This window comes from Xyrauchen texanus, chromosome 31 (assembly GCF_025860055.1).
Source record: "Xyrauchen texanus isolate HMW12.3.18 chromosome 31, RBS_HiC_50CHRs, whole genome shotgun sequence".
In the NCBI taxonomy this organism is placed as follows: Eukaryota; Metazoa; Chordata; class Actinopteri; order Cypriniformes; family Catostomidae; genus Xyrauchen; species Xyrauchen texanus.
The window spans coordinates 35,925,842-35,949,716 of record NC_068306.1 but is presented as its reverse complement, the minus strand read 5'-3'; the positions used below and the strand labels follow the sequence as shown (position 1 = coordinate 35,949,716).

The 23,875-nt window shown below is 42.6% G+C and overlaps 1 protein-coding gene across 5 annotated transcripts in view; it reads left to right on the top strand.

Annotated features, from left to right (window-relative positions):
• Positions 1-23,875, top strand: part of LOC127625382 (SH3 and PX domain-containing protein 2B-like) — a 77,559-nt gene that overhangs the window by 29,651 nt on the left and 24,033 nt on the right. For all 5 annotated transcript variants that reach the window (XM_052100644.1, XM_052100646.1, XM_052100643.1 and 2 more), the window contains exons 3-4: positions 10,857-10,932; positions 12,999-13,075. In XM_052100644.1, the coding sequence (XP_051956604.1) occupies positions 10,857-10,932; positions 12,999-13,075 (153 nt within the window). The remainder of the gene's footprint in view (positions 1-10,856; positions 10,933-12,998; positions 13,076-23,875) is intronic.

Below are 23,875 nucleotides of genomic sequence, written 5' to 3'. Positions count from 1 at the left end.
CAGGCTTGCGAACATGAAAACATTTCAAAGTATTGAAAACAGAGTTTACCTCTATGCCTTTTGATACCTTGACTATCTTCTGCTTGTAGATCACCAACAGCAGAATCCTAACTTTCAGGGGTGTGCTGTGGACCACATACATTTGGATCATCACAATGAAACTTGTCATATTTTCATCATGTCCTAATGTGGCTTTTTTTTTGTTTTTTGCTCTAGGTATTTGAACATCTTTTTGAATGCCCTTATTTATATGACATATGTTGTTACCAGTGGTCCTTAATGACAGACAGAGAACAGATCTGCATTCTTCACACAATCACAGATTTTAGCAACAGCGTCATCTGTTAGAGACATGATTTTTTTTTTTAAAGTGATCATAGTTTACTTAAAGTATAATCCTATCCCAACTCATGCACATGTTGCACATCTTCGACAATAGTCTGTATTGTTGAAGCTGGAAGAAGGAGCTGCCCTTGAAATTTTAGGTAGAATAAACATACGTCGACCACGTCATGGTCCACCTGGTTCCTGTGTACAGGCAGAAACTAAAGCTCTGCAAACCTGTAGTGAGGACATCAAGGAAGTGGACCAGTGAGGCTGTGGAGGATCTCCAGACGTGTTTTGACACTACTGACTGGGATGTGTTCAGGACTGCTACAAACAGTCTGGATGAGTACACAGAGGCTGTGACGTCATATATCAGCTTCTGGGAGGACTGCTGTATTCCATCACGCACCAGGGTGAGTTACAACAATGACAAACCCTGGTTTACAGCCAAACTCAGAAGGTTAAGGTTTGATAAGGAACAGGCCTTCAGGAGTAGGGACAAAGACAGATTTAAAGAGGCGAAGTACAAGTTTAGCAAGGCAGTGAAAGATGCTAAACAACAGTACTCTGAGAAGCTCCAACACCAGCTCTCAGCCAATGACTCTGCATCTGTCTGGAAAGGGCTTAGGCAGATCACCATCTACAAGCCTAAAGCCCCCAGGCCATCAACGACCGACGCCTAGCCAACGACCTGAACGAGTTCTACTGCCGCTTTGAAAGACAAAGGGACAGTCCTGAAACCATCCCCCATGACACCTCCCAACAGCTCCAGCCACAGTGCATCACCTCCACCTCCCCCACCTCAGCAGGGGCCAGACATACCTGGCGGGGCTTCGCAGTGGGTGGAGTAGGTAATGTGGCGTCGGGAGGCAAAAACGCGTCCTGAGGCTCTGGTGCTCAGAGAAGACTCGAAGCACTTACTTCCCTCCGCACACCCGGCAGGGGTCGGGTTAGTGACTGAGGAGGAGGTCTCTCAGAGGGGGGACAACAGTCATGGGGCTGGAGGCGAGAGGTGTGCCGGGACCGTTGCCTCTGCCGCCACACCTCAACGGTCCAATGTGCCGGGACCGTTGAGGTGTGGCGGCAGAGTGCCTTGAGAACGGAATTTGCGGGCCAGGGGACCCAGAGACAAAGGGAATTGCTCCTTTTGAGAATGTGGGTACTGCAGCCCGAAGGGGGTGCGGCAAAGTAAATAAGCTTAACTGCAGATTCTCCTCCTGGCTCTCCACCGGGGGACGGAGTGGTCTGCTTACCAGCTCCGGAGCAAACGTCTTGGTCCCTGGGTCGTCCGTCTCAGGAACGCTTGGGAGCCTTCCGGGTCCTCGAAGGGGTTCGTGAGATGGGGGGCATGCCAGGTGGCGGCGTTCGCTGGGCACAGGTGGATCGCAACCGCTCCATCCACCTGGGGGACCGCCGTGTACCCATGGGCTGCTCCGCCATTGAGGGTAGTGAGAGCGGATGAGCGAGAGGCACGGTGACTGGTGGAGAAGGGTGTCCTCCATGAACTCGTCAATTCATCATGCACTTCCAGGGCATGGCTGTGAGCGGCGCGCAGACCCGGGGAACCAATCATCCAGCCGCGAAGGCTGTGGGGAGGACGGATGGTTCCAGTCCTGCCCCACGCTGACAGCGGCCCGGGCAAGCATGTCGGACATCTAGGCGTCAGCCTCGTAGGACGCCGGACTACTCTCCGATGCAGCTCATCCGGCTCGGGGGGCTCAAGAGGATATGCAGGCTGGCAGTGAGGCGAGCCGCTGTTGCCTCGAGCCCGGACGGAAGTCAACAAGTGATTCGGGGGGCGGGTGGTTCGCGGGGACGTACACGGCGAAACCGAGCCCGCTGCCATCCCCAAATCGCCTCCATCGCCAGCCGGGTCATCCTCAATCCCATGGGAAGGAGCGACTTGGGGGGCAGCTGGAGTGGCGTTCCTTCTTAGGAAGGAAAGCCGCGACCGCAACGTTGCCATGGTAAGATTCTCGCAGTGAGAACACGAACCATCCACAAATGCTGCCTCGGTGTGATCGCTGCCCAGGCACACGAGGAGCGGAGAGCACTCGACCACATCCAGGAACTAGAAAGGCATCTTCATAAAGACTCGTCCTGAAAAGGACGTTAAATGCAGCTGTGTATTTTGCTCTTTTAGAGAAATAAACTCTTAGCTGCGCTGTCTTTTTACTGCGCCCAGGGGCAAGCTGCACTGCTGTGCAGAGAAGGAGAAAGCTGCTGATATGCACTGTAGATCAAACAGCAATCACTCAGAGATGGGAGGAAACAGACTGTGACTCGCAGCTTGCTGCATACACAACCGATCGGCTCCAAAGAACATTTCTGAATGAAACAGACGCATTTTATTTCAAATGAGTTGATGAGGCAGATCTAACCTCATTTGAAATAAAAAATATTTATAAAAAATAAAAAAAAAATTGAAATTTACATTGAAAATCATTACTGTTAAATTTAAAGGGTTAGTTCAACCAAAAATGAAAATTATCCCATAATTTACCCTCAAGCCATCCTAGATGTATATGACATTCTTCTTTCAACCAAACATTATTATTATATTAAAATGGCTCTGGAATGGTTCCTGGCTCTTCCAAGCTTTATAATCTCCCATGCTGTGAACCCTGGATGTCCTTCCTCCTAGCCCTCTGGCTCACAAATTCAGCGGAGGAATTCATAGTCGGACTCCGAACGTTTGCTAATGTGCCCTGTACTGGGGTAAGTGCTCCACAGGTCTCTGTTACCCCGGTATCCTCCTGTGATGTATCTTCCGTGGTACGGTCTCCCTTTTTTTTTTTTCGGTTGACCCACGTCTCCCTTGGCAGATTCCTCTCTGGCCCGGTCGCTGCACCTCCCCTATGAAAGGCAGGACCTACCGCCATACCTCTTCCGTGTGCGCCCATAGGGACCATATGATGTATTCGTCACATTTTTACCCTCCCCTTCAGGGCAGGGTGTGGCCTCCGTGGGGTATTTTCCCCCTGAAAGAATAGGAACGGAAAAGAACGCCTTCCCCGGCATGTTTTATAAGCATTTAAAGGCCCCAGCCGAATCTAAGATTCTGTGGAGAGAAAAACTTAAAAGGCCTTGTTGGCGCGGCCTGCTCCCATACGAGATGTGTCTCTTCCCAGGGGGGGTTGTCTACACCGCCTCCCTTTTATACCCGTATGTCGATGGGAGTGGCATGCAAATACTCTTCAATTCTCATTAGCCTTTTCTCAAATATCTGAAGGTGTCTCGGGCTCTCAAAATCGGCCCTTAGTGTCACTACATTGACACAACGTCTCATTCCCTCCATCAGGGAACGAGGTTACGATAGTAACCGAGACATTTTCAGAGTACTTTACATCAAGGGAAATTTGATTCCTCAAATATCCAACAGACCACTGAAAAATGTCATTTTAACTTCACATTCCGATTTACTGATTAATCAGAGCCGATAGTTCTGTTTTTTTATTATCGACTATCAGAAAAAATCAACACCGATAGTTTACGGTTGTTATTTTTGGATTCTTTTCTCCATGACCGGTGCTCTAAGGTTCTACAGTATAGAGGCACCCTCTATAGGTTAAATAAAAAACAATCACTTACTCTGTGTGGAGTTTGTTGTGCAACGTGAGTGAAATAGGCTATGCAGAGAGACAGACTCTGGATTTAAAACATAGATAGAGAAAAGTCAAGTAATGTGTAGAGTTCAATTTATAAATGCACATAGTCATGGTACAGTAAATCAGACATTGAAGACATCCAAAGGTGGTTTGCAATGGAGAACTGCATTGGTGGAGGGGATGCTAAGATTAGCTATACGAATGGTTAGAACAATGTTCCAAAGTCAAGAATGTAATCTTCTTACCTCTTAATGTGCCATTTTGAATAGAAAATAGCCACTTATGAATTCAAATTTTGCATTATGAATTACAGATCCATTTATTTTTTCCAGGGTTGAGGGGCGTCCAATTTGTTTGTCAGGTTATACACAGGAGTGCTCCGAAGAGGTTTTGTTGCTAAGTAGATTAATAAATTCATTATCATTAATAAAACCTTATGTGACAATGCTGCTTGAGTTTTTGCTTTTGCTCAGCCGTTCTTATGATTCACAACAGATCAAGCGCATGCACGGAACATTGCGTAAATGTGTGTGCACAGGAACCAAACTTTTCTCTATTCTGACAAGGTAAACTTCTGTCCAGTCTCCATTTTTATGTTCAAAATTTACCATTTTATGGCCAATTGAACAGTAAATCTTAATTACAAATTTGATGTTCATGCAAGGGCACATTGATATATAATATATACAAAACCATGAATTACATTTTCAAAGACAAGACTTGAGTTTTATTAATTTCTTTGACGCAGTTACCAGTGTTCGAGAAATGTATTGAAGTATCACCACAGAAAGCAATACTTACTAAAGTTCAGCACTATTTTACATTGATTGGAAAGTTTTCTTTCATATCATGGATTTTAAAACTATCATCTGATTAATTGGCTATCGGCCAGTTTCCCAAACTTGGTTATCGTATCGGCAAACCCACTATCGGTCGACCTCTACTTTATATAGGTAGTACATTGTCTTATCTTTGTGTCATATCATCTAGACTAGTTCCTGTCTTCAGTGCTCTGTTTGTGGCTCTCAAAATCTCAGTCTAAAAAACACTTTCCTTCACTCTCTGCCACTTTTACTTTCTTCCATGAGAACACGAGTAGTTTGTGAACTGAAGTGCTGATGCAGCACATAGCGGTGATGGGAAGGAAATGGGGCAGGACATGCAGAGAGAAAACACGTCAACCACTAATGCATTTCAAGAGTGAAGCAGATCTAATGACTCAGTTGTCTGAATGTGGTTATGCTTGTTCACTGTTTTTTTTTTCCTTTGCTTTGGGGAGTTGGAAATTTGAGAAGATCTCTGCAAAGGTTTGAACTCAACACACCCTTTCATTCATACCACAAGCCAGAACTGTTTGGCTAGGAAGTTTTGAGTGTTAAGGTCTTTACCAGTACAACATTAAAGGTAACACAGTTGAGGATTACTTAAAGTTGATTGATTTTCTGTAACATACATCATTTATGTCCATTGTCAGGCATAACACAATTCAGAAAAAGCTGTCTACTCATTGCCTATTATTACTATTTTCCACTTTAACTGTATTACAGTAAAGTCTTCAAATGTCCATTAATGCAACAAATCAATCAATCAATCAATAAATCATCCATTTAAAAATAGGGAACGTTTAGCGTTCAAGTTCATATGTAGGCACAGTTTATATTTGTCTGCAAAAAATGAACTATATTTTAAACCTGAACCTTCAGATCAAAAGGTTTAAGATCACAAGAAACAAATTCAGTCAAGTGTGTCTAAATTTGACTAGTAGTGTATGTCAGCAGCTCTGCTTTCATGCAAACCATGTCTAAAAGTTATAGTACACCCAAAAATACCCTACTCACCCTTATGTTTTAAACCGTTAGTACTTCCTTCTGTAGAACACAAAAGCAGACGTGTAGCAGAAAGCCGCTCTTTTCCATACAATGAAAGTGAAAGGAGATGAATGCTATTGAGATACAAATAGCACCATAAGAGCACCATAAAATTTGTAAATATGACTCCTGCTCTATTTCTTCTGAAGCCATACAATTATAATGTCTTGACACCGACCCTTCCTACGGTTCACGTTCGACGGCCAGGCATATCAGTACAAGGTCCTCCCCTTTGGCATGTCCCTGTCACCTCGCGTCTTCATGAAGGTCACAGTAGCAGCCCTTGCCCCGCTACGGGAAGTGGGCATCCGCATACTCAACTACCCCGACGATTGGCTCATCCTGGCCCACTCCCGAGAGTTACAATGCGCCCACAGGGACCAGGTGCTCAGGCACCTCAGCCGCCTAGGGCTTCAGGTCAACTGGGAAAAGAGCAAGCTCGCCCCGGTTCAGAGCATCTCTTTTCTCGGCTTGGAGTTACACTCCGTCTCAATGATGGCGTGCCTCACCAACGAGTGTGCGTAGTCAGTGCTGAAATGCCTCGCCTTATTCAAGCCAGGCACCGCGGTTCCTCTAAAACATTTCCAGAGGCTCCTGGTATATGGCATCCTCCTGGGGCATATGGTTGATGCATATGAGACCGCTTCAGCACTGGCTCCAGACTCAAGTCCCAAGATGGGCATGGCGCAGCGGCACACACCGTGTGTTCATCACCCCCGCCTGCCGCCAGACTTTCAAACCCTGGACGGACCTCTTTTTTTTCTGCGGAGAGGAGTCCCCTTACAGCAGATGTCCCGACGCATTCTGGTCACCACAGACGCCTCCAAACAGGGTTGGGGCGCTGTGTGCAGCGGGCACGCAGCCACTGGTTCCTGGAAAGGGCCCCCACTTCGTTGGCTCATCAACTGCCTAGAGTTGATGGCTGTATTTCTTGCCCTACGGAGGTTTTTCCCACTAATTCAGGGCAAGCACGTCTTGATCCGTTCAGACAGCACCGCGACGGTAGCGTACATAAATCGCCATGGCTGCATGCGCTCCCGCCACGTCACAACTCGCCCGCCATCTCCTCCTTTGGAGCCACCAGCGACTCTGATCGCAGCGCACCACTCATATCCCGGGCTACCTAAATACGGCAGCGGACGCGCTGTTACGACAAGGTACGCTCAGCGGAGAGTGGAGAATTTACCCACAGTCGGTCCAACTGGTTTGGGAACGGTTCGGCAAAGTGCAGGTAGACCTGTTCGCTTCCCAAGAGACCTCCCACTGCCCACTCTGGTACTCCCTCGGGAGAGATGTGCTGGCACACAGCTGGCCCCGGGGGCTGCGCAAGTACGCATTTCCCCCAGTGAGCCTACGCAGTGGACGGCAAGTCCTTGGGTAAACGCATTGAATTGCTTGCTTTTATCATAAATGGCTTAAAATAATAAGATTGACACAGGTAGATTTTCTCCAATTATGTCGATTTCAGCTGATCTTAGGGAGTTATCAGCATATTGGTGAATTTCAAAATTAATGAGTTTTCAAACACTGTCCAGCCAAACAGATCGTCTTTCCACTGTCTTTAATTAGTCAGGCACCTCAAATAGATGTGATTCTGTTTATTAATGCAGAAATTACACAATTTACATTTCAGTCTGTTCCTCACACAGATGTATTGTTTGACTTCAGATTACTTGGAATATGGCACAGGAGTTGTTCTGACTACTTTTATGGGTCCGCAAAAATGTTATGCTCAATTTCTCTTGAAATGTGTTCTCTTTATGTGTTCCATGGAAGAAAAAGTCATACAGACAGATTTGAGATTTTGGGTTACATATTCCTTTTGAAAGTTCTGCTTTTGTAACTATGGCAGTCTATGAATGTGCCAGCATTGTGCTTCCTTTAACTTCTGTATGATGTCATGGGCATATGGCAGTAATGGTGATAGAGCTGGAAATTACTGTCTTCCCCAACTTAGTGCCAATCACAGGATGCATAAATATTACTGATCTAAAGAGGATGTGACAATCTAGTGACCAGAGGATGTGAAGAAGTACTACTGACAAAAGAGCACACTTTTACTTAATAATAAATGTAAATTCTCTCTACCGTTTCCAACCAAGTATCATTTCACACAAAGTTTGAACTATGAGAGTGTAAACAGACGGGATTTGTGCTGTCTTGACGAGATATTAAAGCATATACATATTATATATGTATATAAATGGAGTGGTGGTGGCGTAGTGGGCTAAAGCACATAACTGGTAATCAGAAGGTTGCTGGTTCGATCCCCACGGCCACCGCCATTGTGTTCTTGAGCAAGGCACTTAACTCCAGGTTGCTCTAGGGGAATTGTCCCTGTAATAAGTGCACTGTAAGTCATTTTCAGTAAAGCGTGTCAAATAAGTAAGTAATTTCATTTTGTTTTAAATTACTTTTTATGTTTTTATATTATAATTTTTTGGGGGGGTTGGGGTGTTCGCTGTCCTTTTCTACATTTCACGGTGCCTTTTTTGTGGCTCATTTTAGCTTATCTCGGCCCGTTTTGCGGCCGACCTACCAGCCCGCTCGGTTCTCCCGATGGCCAGTTCGCCCCCGATCAGCCCCAAAGTGCCTCGGCCCACCGGGATGCCAGATTACTAGTCCAGCCCTGGTTGGAGCTAATCTCTGCAGGACAGTGGCCCTCCAGGAGCAGGGTCCCAACCAACACTAACATATAATTTTTCCCATTACTTATAAAGGAATGGAAATCTTTAGCATGTTCATTACAAAAATGTGATCAATCGCGATTGACTTCATTTCTCAAGCACTACCAATGGAGTTGCTTACCTCATTGTCATGGCAATGCTTTGCAATTAAAGGTGCACTCAGTAATGTTTAAGTATGTCAAAGTTACTTAGATTGGCTTACAGTGACACCTAGTGGCCTGGATGCTGCATCATTCAAACACAGTAGTTTTCATATACCAATGCCATTTGTGGAAATTCACCTGACAAACACCAATTGAACATGTTGAATCGGTGAAATCAGATGGCAATGAACACCAACAAATGCAAAGACCATTGCTTTACTAATGCAAGTGCTTACCTCATTGTCATGGCAACGGTTCGGATGAAGTCAGATTATACCAGAGCTTGTTGGAGTTTGTTTGAAAATCTTACCAAATGTTGTGGTTGATTAGGACAAAAACTCTTAACATGGAAAAAAAATGTTTTATCATGTGTCGGGGTGTCGCTACGTGTCTGGATTGGACACTGTGTAAGTCGTTGTCAGTGCTTTGCACCAGGGGCGCATTAACACAAGGGCTGAAGCCCAGCATGTTGTTTCAGCCACCTTATTTTACCCTATATATGTTCACGGGACAAGCACGGGAGCTGCAGTTGTTGACACAGAGATAGTGCGCAACTGTTAAAGGCATCCGTCTAGCACATGTTCAACGCACAGAAGTTACACCCCCCACCCCCTCCCCGCTAAACAACTTCAAAGGGGCCTCCGTGGACCTGCGAGCCCATTGGTCCAGAGGTACCTTAAAGAGTCCCTGCTTAGCACACATATGAAATTAAAATACACATTTCAATTTGATGAATATTCAATGTAATTTTGATGTGACAGCCTTACTGTCTACAACTTAACCATATTGTGAGTGAGAGTTACCCAAAGGGATAAATTAATCTGGAGGGTGACATGTTTGATATACAAACAAACTTGAATCAAGTAAATCAAATAAATTGTGAATTCTAATATATTTTCCAGATCTGAAGCATTAGCTATAAATAAAAATTGTTCTTTCAGTTTTATAAATATGCAACATATGTGTACAAAATATCTGTACAGTTATGTAGAGCTATCAAATCAAATCTCAGAGAAGGCCAGATCTGCTCTCATTTGATCTGTGTTTGGAAGCGGATTTGAGGAGTTTTATCTCTGTGCCTTCAGTGTGCTGGTGCTGCTGAGTCATAGTAGAAGACATTGTTCCACACTTTAATGGATCTCTGTACCACAGTAAAAGCTCTGTCTGCCAGAATGACTGTCTCTCTCCAACTGGTGTCATTAATGTCAAAACATGAGTGAGAACTAGAGCACCATTACAGTAATGTGTAAAGTGCATTCCTGTAGTGATGTTTACAACAAATGTATCAATCAGCCAAGCATTTAGAATTTCTGCATGATGTCGGCTAAACCAGTACAACTAAAGCTGCTTGTTTTATTTGCTGCAGTAGATGACTTAAATGTAATTTATTAGTGGTGTTTTGAAGACAGACGTCACTATTACTATGGCTTTAAAGACACACCGTTAAAGACACAAATGATACCTCAATTCCTGTGGCATGTTGAGGAGAGGTGTGTAATTACTTTAAGTGATCAGACATGAGGTGTGGTCACATTTACCATCGCACTGCAAAATTCTGTGGCCGAAATACAGTAATTTCAATGGGAAACTGTGCATTCCTGAATTCCGTGCGATGGACTTCTGGTGGTGAAGAATTTCTGCTCGCGGATTTGCAGTGGAGTTCAAGTTTGGTGAACTTTGACAGAATGACACAAATTTTTAGGTCATTAGCTCCATGTTATCAGTTTTACATTATGGGTACATTGTTAGAACTTCAGGCTTTGAGCTGATCTGCTGGAAATCTTAGCTCTGCTGTAGTCATTAGTGAATGAATGTTTAAAATGCACAGATGATCTGATTAACAGCATTTTTTGGAAAGGAGCAGGTGTGATTTCATTAGTCAACAGCTAATTTCCGACTGGAATAGGGGCCTGAAATTCAAAGCACTGCAGATGGATGGAAAATGTTAACTGGTGCCAGCTGAGAAGAATAACGTATAGCTGCAAACGACTGTCTTTGGAAAAGAAGTTCCAAAAAGATTTGGAAGCAAATTTTTTTACATTTGGTTACGGGGAGGTTCTCTGGATGTTGAATTTGATCTTCAGCCATCACATTTGGTGAATATAGTAGAATTATAGATGAAAATCACATTTTAGAAATTTGATCCCAAATTTGAAAAGGTAAAATGGTTTGCGAATGCTGTCTCATGTTGACATTAAACATCTCCATGTTATTGTTCTGTAGATGGAGCTTCTGGATAAATTTCCTGTGGAAGGTGGACAGAAGGATCCGAAGCGCAGAATCATTCCCTTTTTACCAGGTAAACTTCATATTTCCAGAACAGCCCTCTCCGTACAGACATTCAAGTCCAGTTAATGCTTACAGAAATGTATAGATATTTGTCTATATATATCATACCACAACACCCTAGTATTGGGGCATTGATTTTTGCATGGGGCAAGCACCATTCACATAAAAAAGGTATTCAAAATAGTATTAACTGTTTTGAAAGGGTTTAGAATAAAAGTTCAAATATCAATATTTTGGCTACTTTGACAATGCTTTTAGTAACCAATAAGCTTGTACTATCTTATCAGTTTAACATATTGAACCATATTTAAATCTATTCAGCATAAATTGTGAAAAAGTGTGCAGATGCAGAAATCTGTGTGGAACTACTGATAACAATTTTGATAACTGTTCTCATGCACATTGATACAATTAGAACAACTAGAATACAGAGCCAGCCACAATTGTGCATATGTAATACAACAATGATTGAAGTATGCAGTGTGTGTGCTTGGCACATATTTTTCAGCAGGTTCAGAATGTTTACATTTTCCATTAACTGGTATGTGTAAGTGTGTCATAAAAACTCACCCTCGGGCCATCCCAGATGTGTTTGACTTTCTTTCTTCTGCTGAAAACAAAGATTTTTAGAAGAATATTTTAGCTCTTTTGGTCCATGCAATGCAAGTGAATGGTGACCAGAACTTTGCAGCTCCAAAATAGTGCATAAATACAGCATAAAAGTAATCCATACAACTCCAATGGTTAAATCCATGTCTTCAGAAGTGATATGATAGATTTTGGTGAGAAACAGATCTACATTTAAGTCATTTTACTGTAAATCTCCACTTTTGCATTCTTTCACTTCTCTTCCTTTTTTTCTTAATTTTTTTGGCGATTCACATTCAAATTTCTGTGTATATCGCCACCTACTGGGCAGGGAGAAGTATTTATAGTAAAAAATAACTTGAATATTGATCTGTTCCTCAACCACACTTATATCGCTTCTGAAGACATAGATTTAACCATTGTAGTCTTATGGATTACATTTATGCTGCCTTTATGTGCATTTTGGAGCTTCAATTGCATTGAATATTCATTCAATTGCATTGTGAGGACCTACAGAGCTAAAATATTCTTCTAAAAATCTTTGTCTGTGTTCAGCAGAAGTCATACACATCTGGGATGGTATGAAAGTGAGTAAATTATGAGAGAATTTTCATTTTTGAGTGAACTATCCCTTAAAACAAATGTTTTGCTGGGGATGAGTGATGAGTTGAAATTATATTCTATAGTTATCGACATTATGCCAGATGTGCTCCATAGAGCTTAACTTTGAGAAAGAAACCTGTAAAATTATCTACATAAAATCAAAGCTAATGTGTAAAACATGCAAGCACACTCAAATGTTGCTGTCAAATGCATTTCTTAGTCATGTTTTAACCTTGATGGGTTTGCTGTAAATTGCCCTACCGGAAGATGTCTTGAGGTAGAGTTCAGATGCTGTGAGTGTGTTCTGGATCTTACTCAGCACATGAGGTACAGGGCAGTCACCTCAAACACATCAAAGACATACAACACATCACACAGCAATGTGCTTTTCAGTCCTGTTCTTCTAAATGTGCCATAGTGCTAAAAGATCCACAACTTTGGGATAGTTGTTTTCCAACATGTTTTATTTGATTTTTACCACATCCAGCAAAAATGGACCACAGTGTCTCATCTTAGTTCAGCAGGATATGAGTCTTAACATTTTAGAGGCTCATTTGTGTTAATTTCTTTGTATTGTTTTATGGGCCACAATCTTTGTTTGGGCAAGTTTCATGCTTGTGGTAAAAGCCTTACAATATCTGATAAAATGACAAAGTGTGCAGGGACATTCCCAAAAGTTTCCCAACATTTCCTTAAAATGCCATCCATGAAATCGGAGTTTTGTGGCTTTTAGTCCATGTCTTTTAGCTTTGTGGTCATCTATATGCTAGTATACTTTTGGCAGATGCTGTATACACATTAAAACTCCGCCTCTTAAAATCCTGAGAAAAGTTATTAATGCTGATGAATGACGCTGGTGTGATTATGATAATTATTTCCTCACAGGAAAGATTCTGTTCAGAAGAAGCCACATCAGAGACGTGGCAATGAAACGCCTCAAACCCATCAATGAGTACTGTAGGGTAAGTCTACAACAAACTACCGCATGTATGAAGAACATTGTTCTTCTTTAAATAATACAATTCACTATTAAATATTCACATTTGGATTATTTCAGTGTACAGCCCAGCAGTCAATTCGGTGAGATTTTGTGAAGCTGTTGAATTACTAAAAACAATCAAATATAGGCCCATTCATTAAAGCGATTGTTCACCCAAAATGTAAATTCTGCCGTCATTTGCTCATCTATTTTCCTACTGAAGCCATGTGGTTTGTGGGATGAACAGACAAAATTTTGTCATTATTCACTGAAAATATATGACCCTCTGCCATAGCTTTCAAATCGTATTTGCATTTGTGCACATTCAAATATGATTAGATGTAAATTATAATAAGCAGCATTGATTTTCATGCGTTTCTTATGAAAATATGATGCAGCAAATTTGAATGAACAGAAGAATAAGATTTGTACTGAGAGCCCCTTAGAGGAAAGGCAGGGAAATTATTTTCTGAAGTAGTTTTTTGGTTCCCTCTTAATGGTTTGTGTTCCATCACCATAGTTTGCGTTCACTCATAATAGGTTTTGCGTTCCCTTGCAATATTTTTTGTGTTCCATTACAGTGTGTTTTTTTTTTTTTTGTTCCTTTGCAATACCTTGCTTTCCCCCAGGATAAGTTTAGCATTTCCCTACTATATAGTTCATTTTACATTTCCTTGCAATAATGTTTGAGTTCACTTGGAATGGTTTGCTTTCCTTCGCAATTTTTGTATTCCCTCTCAGTGGTTCCATCGCAATAGTTTGCATTCCCTTGTTCTAAGTTTTGCGTTCCATCACAAGTTTTGCATTACCTCGCTAGAATTTTTGCTTTGCCTCATAATCTTATGTTTCTTCACAATAGGATTTTCGTACCCTCAAAATTGGTTTGTGTTCCCTTGCTATAAATTTTGTGTTTCCTTAATTAGTTCTTTCACAATAACGTCTAGGTTACGTATGTAACCTCCGTTCCCCGATGGAGGGAACGAGACGTTGTGTTGAAGAAGCGACACTAGGGGTCTCTTGAGTGCCGAATATGCCTCTGATCTATGAAAAAAGGCCAATGAGAAGTTGGCAGACAGTATTTGCATACCACACCCCCGGACGTACGGGTATTTAAGTGGGCAAATACAATGAGTTCATTCAGGATTTTTCTGAGGAGCCGGAAATAGTCCGGCCACAACAGTGTACGTGAACTGCTGATATAGAAGCGGGCAGGTATTCTCACATGCAAACGTGACCAACTGTATCAGACTGCATGTACCCTTCCCCGATGCCACATAGTCATCAGAATCCTTCTGGGCCAAGCCTGGCTGGGCCTCTTTTCGCTCTGTTTCTCACATAGAGTAATTCACGGCCGGGGCCCTTACATGCATCAAGGGAAGGGGGTCTTACCCAGTTTCCTATTCTTTCAGGGGGAAAAGACCCTGCGGAGACCACGCCTGCCCGGAAGGGGAGGTAAGAGTGGTGAGTACGTCATATGGGTTTTTTAGGTGACATGTGGAAAGTGGCACGGTGGTAGATCCAGCCTTCAACACAGCGACCGGAGGGCAGCCAGGACTGCCTAAGGAAAACGCGGATCCGCATTTGTCAAGGGACCGTACCGCGGATAATACACACACAGGGGGAGTCCGCGTAGGAGTCCTTGACCTGTAGAGCACCTATTCCAGTACAGGGTAAATTAGGTATCCGCAGATGGATTGGGTCGGCGAGTTCCTCAGCTGAACTATGAACCCACAAGGGCTAGGGAGGAATCATCCAGGGACACAGCAACGATAGGGCTGGGTCTGCCTCCTCCCAGGGCAGCGCTTGCAGGTTCACAACCTGGTCTCTAAAGGGAGTGGTAGGAACCTTGGGCACGCAGCCCGGCCGCGGTCTTAGGATCACATATGTGTCTGCCGGACCGAACTCCAGGCAAGTGTCGCTGACAGAACGCTTGCAGGTCCCCGACCCTCTTGATGGAGGCGAGTGCGATCAGCAGGGCTGTTTTAAGAGAGAGGGCCCTGAGTCCAGCTGATTCTAGCGGCTCGAAGGGGGGTCTCTGGAGGCCTGTGAGGACCACTGAGATATCCCAGGAGGGGAACAGGCTTGTAGGGGAACAGGCTTGGCTGGGAGGGATGTAACCTCCGGGTGCCATTTAGGAACCTGATAATTAAGTCGTGCTTACCCAGAGACTTGCTGTCTTCTGCATTGTGGTGGGCCGCGATGGTGGTGACATACACCTTTAGGGTGGAAGGGTACAGCTTCCCCTCCAACCTCTCCTGCAGAAATAAAAGCACTGACCTAACTGCGCACCTCTGTGGGTCTTCAGCCCGGGAAGAACACCAATTCACGAACAGGCGGCACTTTAGGGCGTAAAGGTGCCTGGTGGAAGGGGCTCTGGCTTGGTTGATCGTGTCTACGACAGCGGGTGGTAGACCGGCTAGATCTTCCACGTCCCATCCAGGGGCCAGACGTGGAGGTTCCAAAGGTCTGGGTGCGGATGCCAGAGCGTGCCCAGTCCCTGAGAAAGAAGGTCCTTCCTCAGGGAAATTCGCCAGGGAGGAGCTGTTGCGAGAAGCATAAGGTCCAAGAACCAAGTCCGAGTGGGCCAGTATGGAGCCACTAGGGTAACTTGCTCCTCGTCCTCCCTGACCTTGCACAACACCTGTGCAAGAAAGCTCACTGGGGAAATTGCGTACGTGCGCAGCCCCATGGGCCAGCTGTGTGCCAGTGCGTCTGCCCCGGCAGTGGGAAGTCTCTTGGGAGGTAAACAGTTCTACCTGGGCCTTGCCGAATCGTTCCCAAATCAGCTGGACCAACTGGGGGTGAAGCCTCCACTCTCCACTGGGCAAGCGTTGTTGTGACAGCGGACGCGCTATCACATTGAGGTTGCCGGGGATGTGAGTGGCACGCAGTGACCTAAGTCGCTGCTGGCTCCAAAGGAGGAGACGACGGGTGAGTCGTGACATGTGGCGGGAGCGTACGCCGCCTTGGCAATTTATGTACGCTACCACCGCGGTGCTGTCTGACCTGACTAGGATATGTTTGTCCCGACCTAATGGGAGAAACTTCCTCAGGGCAAGGAAAACAGTCAACAACTCTAGGCGGTTGTTGTGCCAGCGCAGCGGGCCCTTTTCCAAAGGCCTGCAGCTGCGTGCCCGTTGCACACGGTGACCAAACCCGATCTGGAGGTGTCGGTCATGACCAGGACGCGTTGGGACACCTGCTGCAAGGGTACTCCTGCCCGTAAAAAGCAGAGGTCTGTTCAGAATTTGAATGTCTGGTGGCAGGCGGGGCTGATCATCACACGGTGCCTGCCGCGGCCCCATGCTCGTCTCGGGACTCGAGTCTGAAGCCAGTGCATCAACCCCAGCGGCGCGACCGTCGCGGAGGATGCCATATGCCCCAGGAGCCTTTGGAAAAGTTTTAAAAGGACCATTGTGCCTGGCTTGAAGGAAGCGAGGCATTTCTGCACTGACTGCACACGCTCGTTGGTGCCAACTCCATGCCGAGAAAAGAGATTCTCTAAACCGGGGTGAGCTTGCTTTTTTACCAGTTGACCTGAAGTCCCAAAAGGCTGAGGTGCCTGAGCACCTGGTCTCTGTGCGAGCATAGTAGCTCTTGCGAGGGGGCCAAGATGAGCCAGTCGTCGAGGTAGTTGAGTATGCGAATGCCGGCTTCTCTGAGCGGGCAAAGGCTGCCTCAGCGACTTTCGTGAAGACACGAGGGGACAGAGACAGGCCGAAGGGGAGGACTTTTTGTACTGATACGCCTGGCCATCGAACGCGAACCATAGAAAGGGTCGATGTCGAGGCAGAATCGAAACGTGGAAGTACGTGTCTTTCAGGTCTACCACTGCGAACCAATCTAGATGCCGGACGCAAGTCAGGATATGTTTTTGAGTGACATATGGGGAACTGAAGACATCCTCTTCTCAAGATTTGTATTACCATAGTTTCTGTTTTCCTGTATGTTATTATGGTTTTACCATAAAAATCATGGTTAAAATATGATTACTGTAGTAAAACTGTTGTAAATTCCCCCAGCATTTCGAGGGAACACAACTATTTCAGAAAATAAATTACATCCCTGTCTCATGAGCTACCCAGCAAAGAGCTGTGGCATTGGGGAACATTTTAGTTAAATAACAAAATATTTCTATGTTGTTCATAGTCTACATAATTCGGCCTGTTCTATACACAAAGCTATCATGTGACTTCAGAAGATTTGGAATATGTGGAGGAGTCTTGAAAAATGACTAAAAGCTGGCCTCATGTCTTCCTTTGTGTCTTTGCTAACTTGTATGTTATGCCCACTTTATATTGATTGATGTCTTTCAGTGACATACAGTATACTATACAGTAAACATACAAATAAACCATTCAAACAAACTCTCCTTTCTAAAAACTTTAGATTTTCCAGGTGTTATGCAACAACCATGAATAACTCCAGAGGGATGAGCTATCGATTCATAATTTCTCATTTAAGTATGAATTTGTAAAATTATTTATTTTATTTTATTTTATTTTTGTTTACAGACCCATCTTGAGTAATCACTGTTCTTGTGGTGGAAGGGTTAATAGGGGAAAATTACAGGAATTCACATTTGGCTTGTGCTGCAGAGCAGAGGTTTGAGCTGTGCTTAGTTAGACTTTGTCAGCACGTCATAGATTTTTAAAGGACTGTTTCTAAAGGAAGCCTCAAGGTGGCTGTGTGTGCAGTCATGATCCGTGACTGTTTGAAGAAGGATTGTACCTCTCTTGAATGTGATGTTCTCCAAAAATAAGAATTTAAATTCTTTTCACTAATAATTAAGTTCCAGAAACTTCAAACAGCACTTCCCAGACATGTATTTTAAACAAACCTATTTCATCATCAGTTGGTGAAGTACTGCTGTCATTTACGAACTGCAAAAGTATTGGATGGATGGGTGTGGACAAACTGTATAAAATTAATATTTATAGGAAATTGGCATGTCTTGCAATGTAACATACTATTCTACATCAAAATTTATTTTAAACAGATTTGTGCCATTACCTTTTCATGTTGACTTTAACCAAAAATATTTAGTGTAGAAAACATTAGACTTTATGTTTTGGTAATACTTTGGAAGAACCAAAATTGGTGGTTGCTAGGGCATCCTTTGTGGTTGTTAGGCCATGAAATTAGGCTTACTGTCCAAAGTCAAAAGAGACCATCTTTGTGGTTGCTAAGGTATTTTAGGTGTTTTTATAAGTGGTTTTTAGTACATTTCTATGCAGTTGCTTGGGTGTTCTAGATTGTTGCTAGGGAATTGCTGGGTGGTTGCTAGTGTGTTCTGGGTGTTTTTTAAGTGGTTGCTAAGTGGTTACTGTGGCGTTTGAGTAGTTGCTAGGGTATTCAGAATGGTTGATAGGGCATTGCTAGGTTGTTCTTGGTGGTTGCTAGGGTATCCTGGGTGGTTTTTAGGCCATTAAATGGTTGCTTACAGGCGGAAGTCAAAAGAGACCACCTATGTGGTTGTTAGGGTGTTCTTAGTGTTTTTAAGTGCTTGGCTATACAGATACTTGGGTGTTCTAGGTGGATGCAAGGGCATCCAGGGTGGTTGTTAGGGCATTAAGTGGTTGCTTACTGGCTGTAGTTAAAAAATACCCCTATATGTGATTGCTTGGATGTTCTGAGAGTTTTTTTAGTGCATTACTATGCAGTTGCTTTGATGTTTTAGGTGGTTAATAGGGCATTAGGTTGTTTACTGGGTGGTCGTTAGGGTGTTTGAGTTGTTTCTAAGTGGTAGCTTACTGGTACAAGTCAAAAGAGACCACTTGTGATGTTGCTAAGGTAGTCTTGGTGTCTTAAGTGCATTTATATTCAGTTGCTTGGGTGTTATGGGTGGATAATAGGGGCGTTTCTAGATGGTTGCTGTGGTGTTCTGGGCAGTTGCTAGGGTGTTGCTAAGTGGTTGCTGTGGTGAGTGGGCAGTTGCTAAGGTGTTCCAAGAGGTTGCTAGGACATTGTTAGTTTGTTGCAAGGGCATTACTGTGTGGTTGCTTATTGGCTGAATTCAAAAGAGGCCGCGTATGTGGTTGAAAAGGTGTTCTGAGTGGTGTCTAAGTGGTTGCTTACTGTCCCACGTCAGAAGAGCCCACCCTCAAGTTTCTTAACACCCTCTTAATACAAAGTATGATTCATGTTAAAAAAAAATTACATTCTGAATCTGTTGTTGATTTAATGTCAATGTTAAACTAAGATAACATGGTTTTTCTGTTCACACACAAAAAAGACATAATTGATTTTGTCCCAGCATCTCTGACCTTTCACCCCCATTCGTCGGGCTAGTTTTGCGGTGTGTTTTGCAGTAAACCGGTCCCTGGCGGCTTTTTTTGATCAATTGAACCTGTTGAATCATTCTGATTGGCTATTCAGCTTAGCGAACCAGTGCACGAGAAGAAAAATGGAAGTGAAGAAAGCAAGCAAACGATGAAATCAAGAGGGAACACACAGAATGCTCTTCTCATTTCTTCACATTTCTCATTCCAATATGTGAATATTTTCAAACGACATGGCTGTCTGGAATGAGTCAAGTGAAGACTAATTAATCAGCATGATTCAGGAGAGGCCAGCTCTGTATGACATTATGGAAAAAAGTTATGTCAACCATGTGGTGAAAGCTGAACTCAGTGTGAGATCGAAAAAAAACTCGTCATATCATGTAAAATATCCTTTTTGGCCACGGCCCAGTACTCTCTTAGCTGAATCCACCATCTGTGGAGCAGAGTCCACAGTGCTGAGAGAGGAGCCTTTGTCAAGCACCTTCAGACAGTCAACGACTCCAAGGCCTCAGGGGAAGTGCAGCAGGAAGATGCTGGACGAATTCTCCAGTGAGGAGTCCACAAACTTGATGCGCACCATTGGTAAAATCCTGGAAAATTTAGCATCACAGGAAAACACCAATGAAGTCTTTCTACTGTTGGTTGCCCATCAATCATTTCGGTTTCAATTTGGTTTGAAAATGGTACTTTCAAAGTATGACCAAATCATAAATGCTAAATAAAAAAATATGGCTTAAATTCAAAATGAAGTGGCAATGGCACAATTCTGTTTAAAATCAGTTTAGATAGACTATAGTATGTTACATTGCAGGACATGGCAACTTCCCAGGTGCAACCACATAAGTGGTCTCTTTTGAATTCAGCCAGTAAGCAACCTAGTAATGCTGTAACAACCATCCTGGATATCATAGCAACCACAGAGAACACGTTAGCAATACCCTAGCCACCAGAATACCCTTGCAGCAGCCTAGTAACTGCCCAAAATCCACAGTAACCGCTTATCAACATTCTATCAACCACCCAAAACATAATGGTAACACCCAGGAAACTACCTACAGCTTAGCATTGTGTCTAAAATATTTGCAAGGGCAAAAAAAAGTTAAGTCTAAAAAAAATGTAAAAGCCTAGCTTGTTGGTACCTGCAAATATTCACTTGATCTAATTTATCTGGAGTCTTCAATTGCTGGGTTTCCATCCAAAATGTTTAGCATTGATTAAACACATTTCTAAAAATTTGCTGTAAGAAAATACGTATTGATGCTCGTTTCCATCCACTATGTAATGCGCATTATCGTGACGGAGCTGCCTCGTCATGATGGAGCAGCTGAATGACCTCTCCCATTTATTACATGCACCCATGAGACAGCAGAATAAGTGTAATATCTGATATAATGTGGGCTAAAATAGCTACGATGCCCACACACCGCCAGCCTCCGCATACCTGGGAGCGCCCGCTCTCAAAACTGTTGTGGCAGATTGTTGGGACACACTTTATTGACCAGCTGTGGGTTAAACACTTCCGAATGACAAGCGCTATGTTCAAAGAATTGTGTGCCGATTGGTATGCCGACACATGCACAATTGGTCAAAACATGTCATAATTTTTTTTTGAATAACCATTTCAATCATCTTAATGTGCATTTTAACCAATGCTCTAGAAAATCTACCTCCTAGCGCACATACAATTTTAAGCGAATTTAGAACGTTTATTCGCATGTCAAGTGGATTTCGCATTCAGGATTTCTTATGCGTAATTTCAAAATGCACATAAAAATATTTGGATGAAAACCAAACCTACTGTAAGTCCTCTTTCTTTGCCCTTCTGTCTAGATCAGGATACATAAGCCTCTCTCTCTCTCTCTCTCTCTCTCTCTCTCTCCCTCACAGACACGCATAAAACAATCAAGGTAATGCACCCACAGTAAAGAGCACCCAATAGAATCCATTTGCTATAATTGGTCTCCATATACTCAGCGTCTTTAGGGAATGCTAATAATAGTGGATGTCAGGTTATATGCCCAGAGAGACATCAATCTGTGGACATCAGTGTTGTCCATGGAAACCGATAAATCCATATCCATCCAATCTTCATACAAACCCAGTGCTAATAGGTAGACAAAGTTCAAGCCAGCCACAATATATCAGCCTCAAACAGCATTGCAAACTCTTACTGAGTATTTACATTTTTTTTACTGTACAAATATCTCAATATCCTTAAAACAAGATACATTTACTTGTAAAACAAAATGACAAAATATTTTCCTTGTTTTCAGAGAAATCTACTAAAATTTATTGAGGTTTATGTTTAACATGTATTGGTTCATGTATTCTTTTTGTAATACAGTTTATTTTGCATACTCCATTGGCTAATTGTTTGCTCATGTCATAACAAATTTAGCCTATACTTAATTTCCCATGCCATTTCGCTTCTCAAGTAAATGTATTTTACTTTTAGGATGTTTAGATAAATTTTACTGGAGAACAAGACAAAAATACTGTGTAAGAAAAATATATTCACTTATTTATTTTAAATTTTTTGCAGAGGCAAATGTATCCTTTTACCTTTTTGTTTTTGCATCTTTTTTTTTAAGAAAGTTGAGCATGTGGGAAACTTTTTTTTCCCCATTGAAATATGTTTATTTTTCTTACCTCATTGGCAAATAGTTTGTTTTGTTTTAAGCATAAACCTCACCATATTTTGTTATACTTCTCTTTCTCTCTCTCTCTCTCTCTCTCTCTCTCTCTCTCTCTCTCTCTCTCTCTATCTATCTATCTATCTATCTATCTATATATAATACTATTTCGCTTCTCAAGTAAATATATTTTATTTTTAGATACTAAAATACTGCATAAACAATTATTCAAAAGCATGTTTTTGCCATAAAAACACCAATTTTATTACGCAAACATGCCCATTTATGCATTGTACGAGTAATTGGCATTTCCAAACCATATGTGATTAATTGTCCCAGACTCTGTTGCTTGCATTCCTTCAACAAATGCAACTGGGTGTGAATTTTAAAAGCCCAGTCAGGGCAGACATCATAATTTAGTGTATATAAACAGACGAGACATCCTCCAGTGTCTGTGTGAAGGACAATGCAGGAGCACTCAGCTTTATTAAAATAAAATAGCCTTTGCAAAAATTGACCGTAGCAAAACGCATCTAGTGTCAGCCAGGAGATGCATTTAGCTCACAGTATTTGATGTGTGACTGTTTTTAAGGCATGGTGGAGTTGTTTGAGTAGAAAGCCAATTTGGGTTATTGAGATTTCAACCACTGTATGCAACATATAGCTAAACGTTGTGGACACATGTTAACTTCAATGTTATCATCCACTGTTCAGGCTGGCTAACATCGTGCAGCCCCTCAAATTCAGCAATATTTGAAACTCAATAATAACAAGCTCTCTACAACATTATAAAACTAAATTTCAGGGTTTACCCATAACGCACATCCAACACATTGCATCCAAATATATTAAACTTCACTCAAACACATCAGCGTCATAACTATCAAACAGTCATGACATTTTGAAATATTAATGAATTAAACTGTTTACTCACGATTTTGCGATCAAGTCCAAGTGTTTTTAACTGCACTATATTTCAATAACGGTTCTTTTGCAAAGCTTGAATCGTATTATGACTTGTTTGCAAGCAGTTCACGCTTATTTTCGCACATACACAGTCCGTAGCACGGTGAAACATGACGCGCACACACACATGGCACATAGGTGCACTGAGGCACAGATTGCCAGAAACACATCCAAATGGTCAAAGACGTCCAGCTAGTGTTTGTTTACATACACCAACAATTACAAATAACACAGATGGGAGCAAGAACAGCAAAACACAGAGCAGCTGAATGAAGCCGAACAGGGTCTCCAATGCTGAGTTGTAACTTGACACGGCGTGTTTAAAAAGTGGCGCGATAAACATGACAGCGGTCAAAGACGTCTGTGTAATGCATTTTAATATAGTATAGTCCAGATGGATCCCCTTTGGTGTTCAGAAATAGTTGGTCATACTAGGTCTGTCTCTCTTCCGCTCTGTTTACGATATGATTGAACGCCAGTGGACGGGTCCATGGGTGTGATGACATGTTTTAGTGCTTGCAAATACAACTGAGCAATGTCTCATTTTGAAAACTGTGTGGACGTGATGTCATGAGACTGTTCAATGGAGTGGGAACTATAAATGCTCTTTTTAAACTGGAGAGGAAGTTTTGAGCGAATTTTACTGTGTTATATTGTACAGTTACCTGTTATATGTCTAAATTTCAAGGGAAATGTGATTCTCCATTTCATGAAATAGATTTCTTTGTTGGAAATTATGCTGATTGAAATTGCATTTTTGAAATAAAATGGCCTACACATTTGGCTTGCTAAGGCTAATTTCATAACCAACAATTTGTGTATTCTAAAAACAATTAAATGGTATTTTCACACTTTTTTCACACACAAAATTAATATGATGCCCAATAAAAATATTATTGT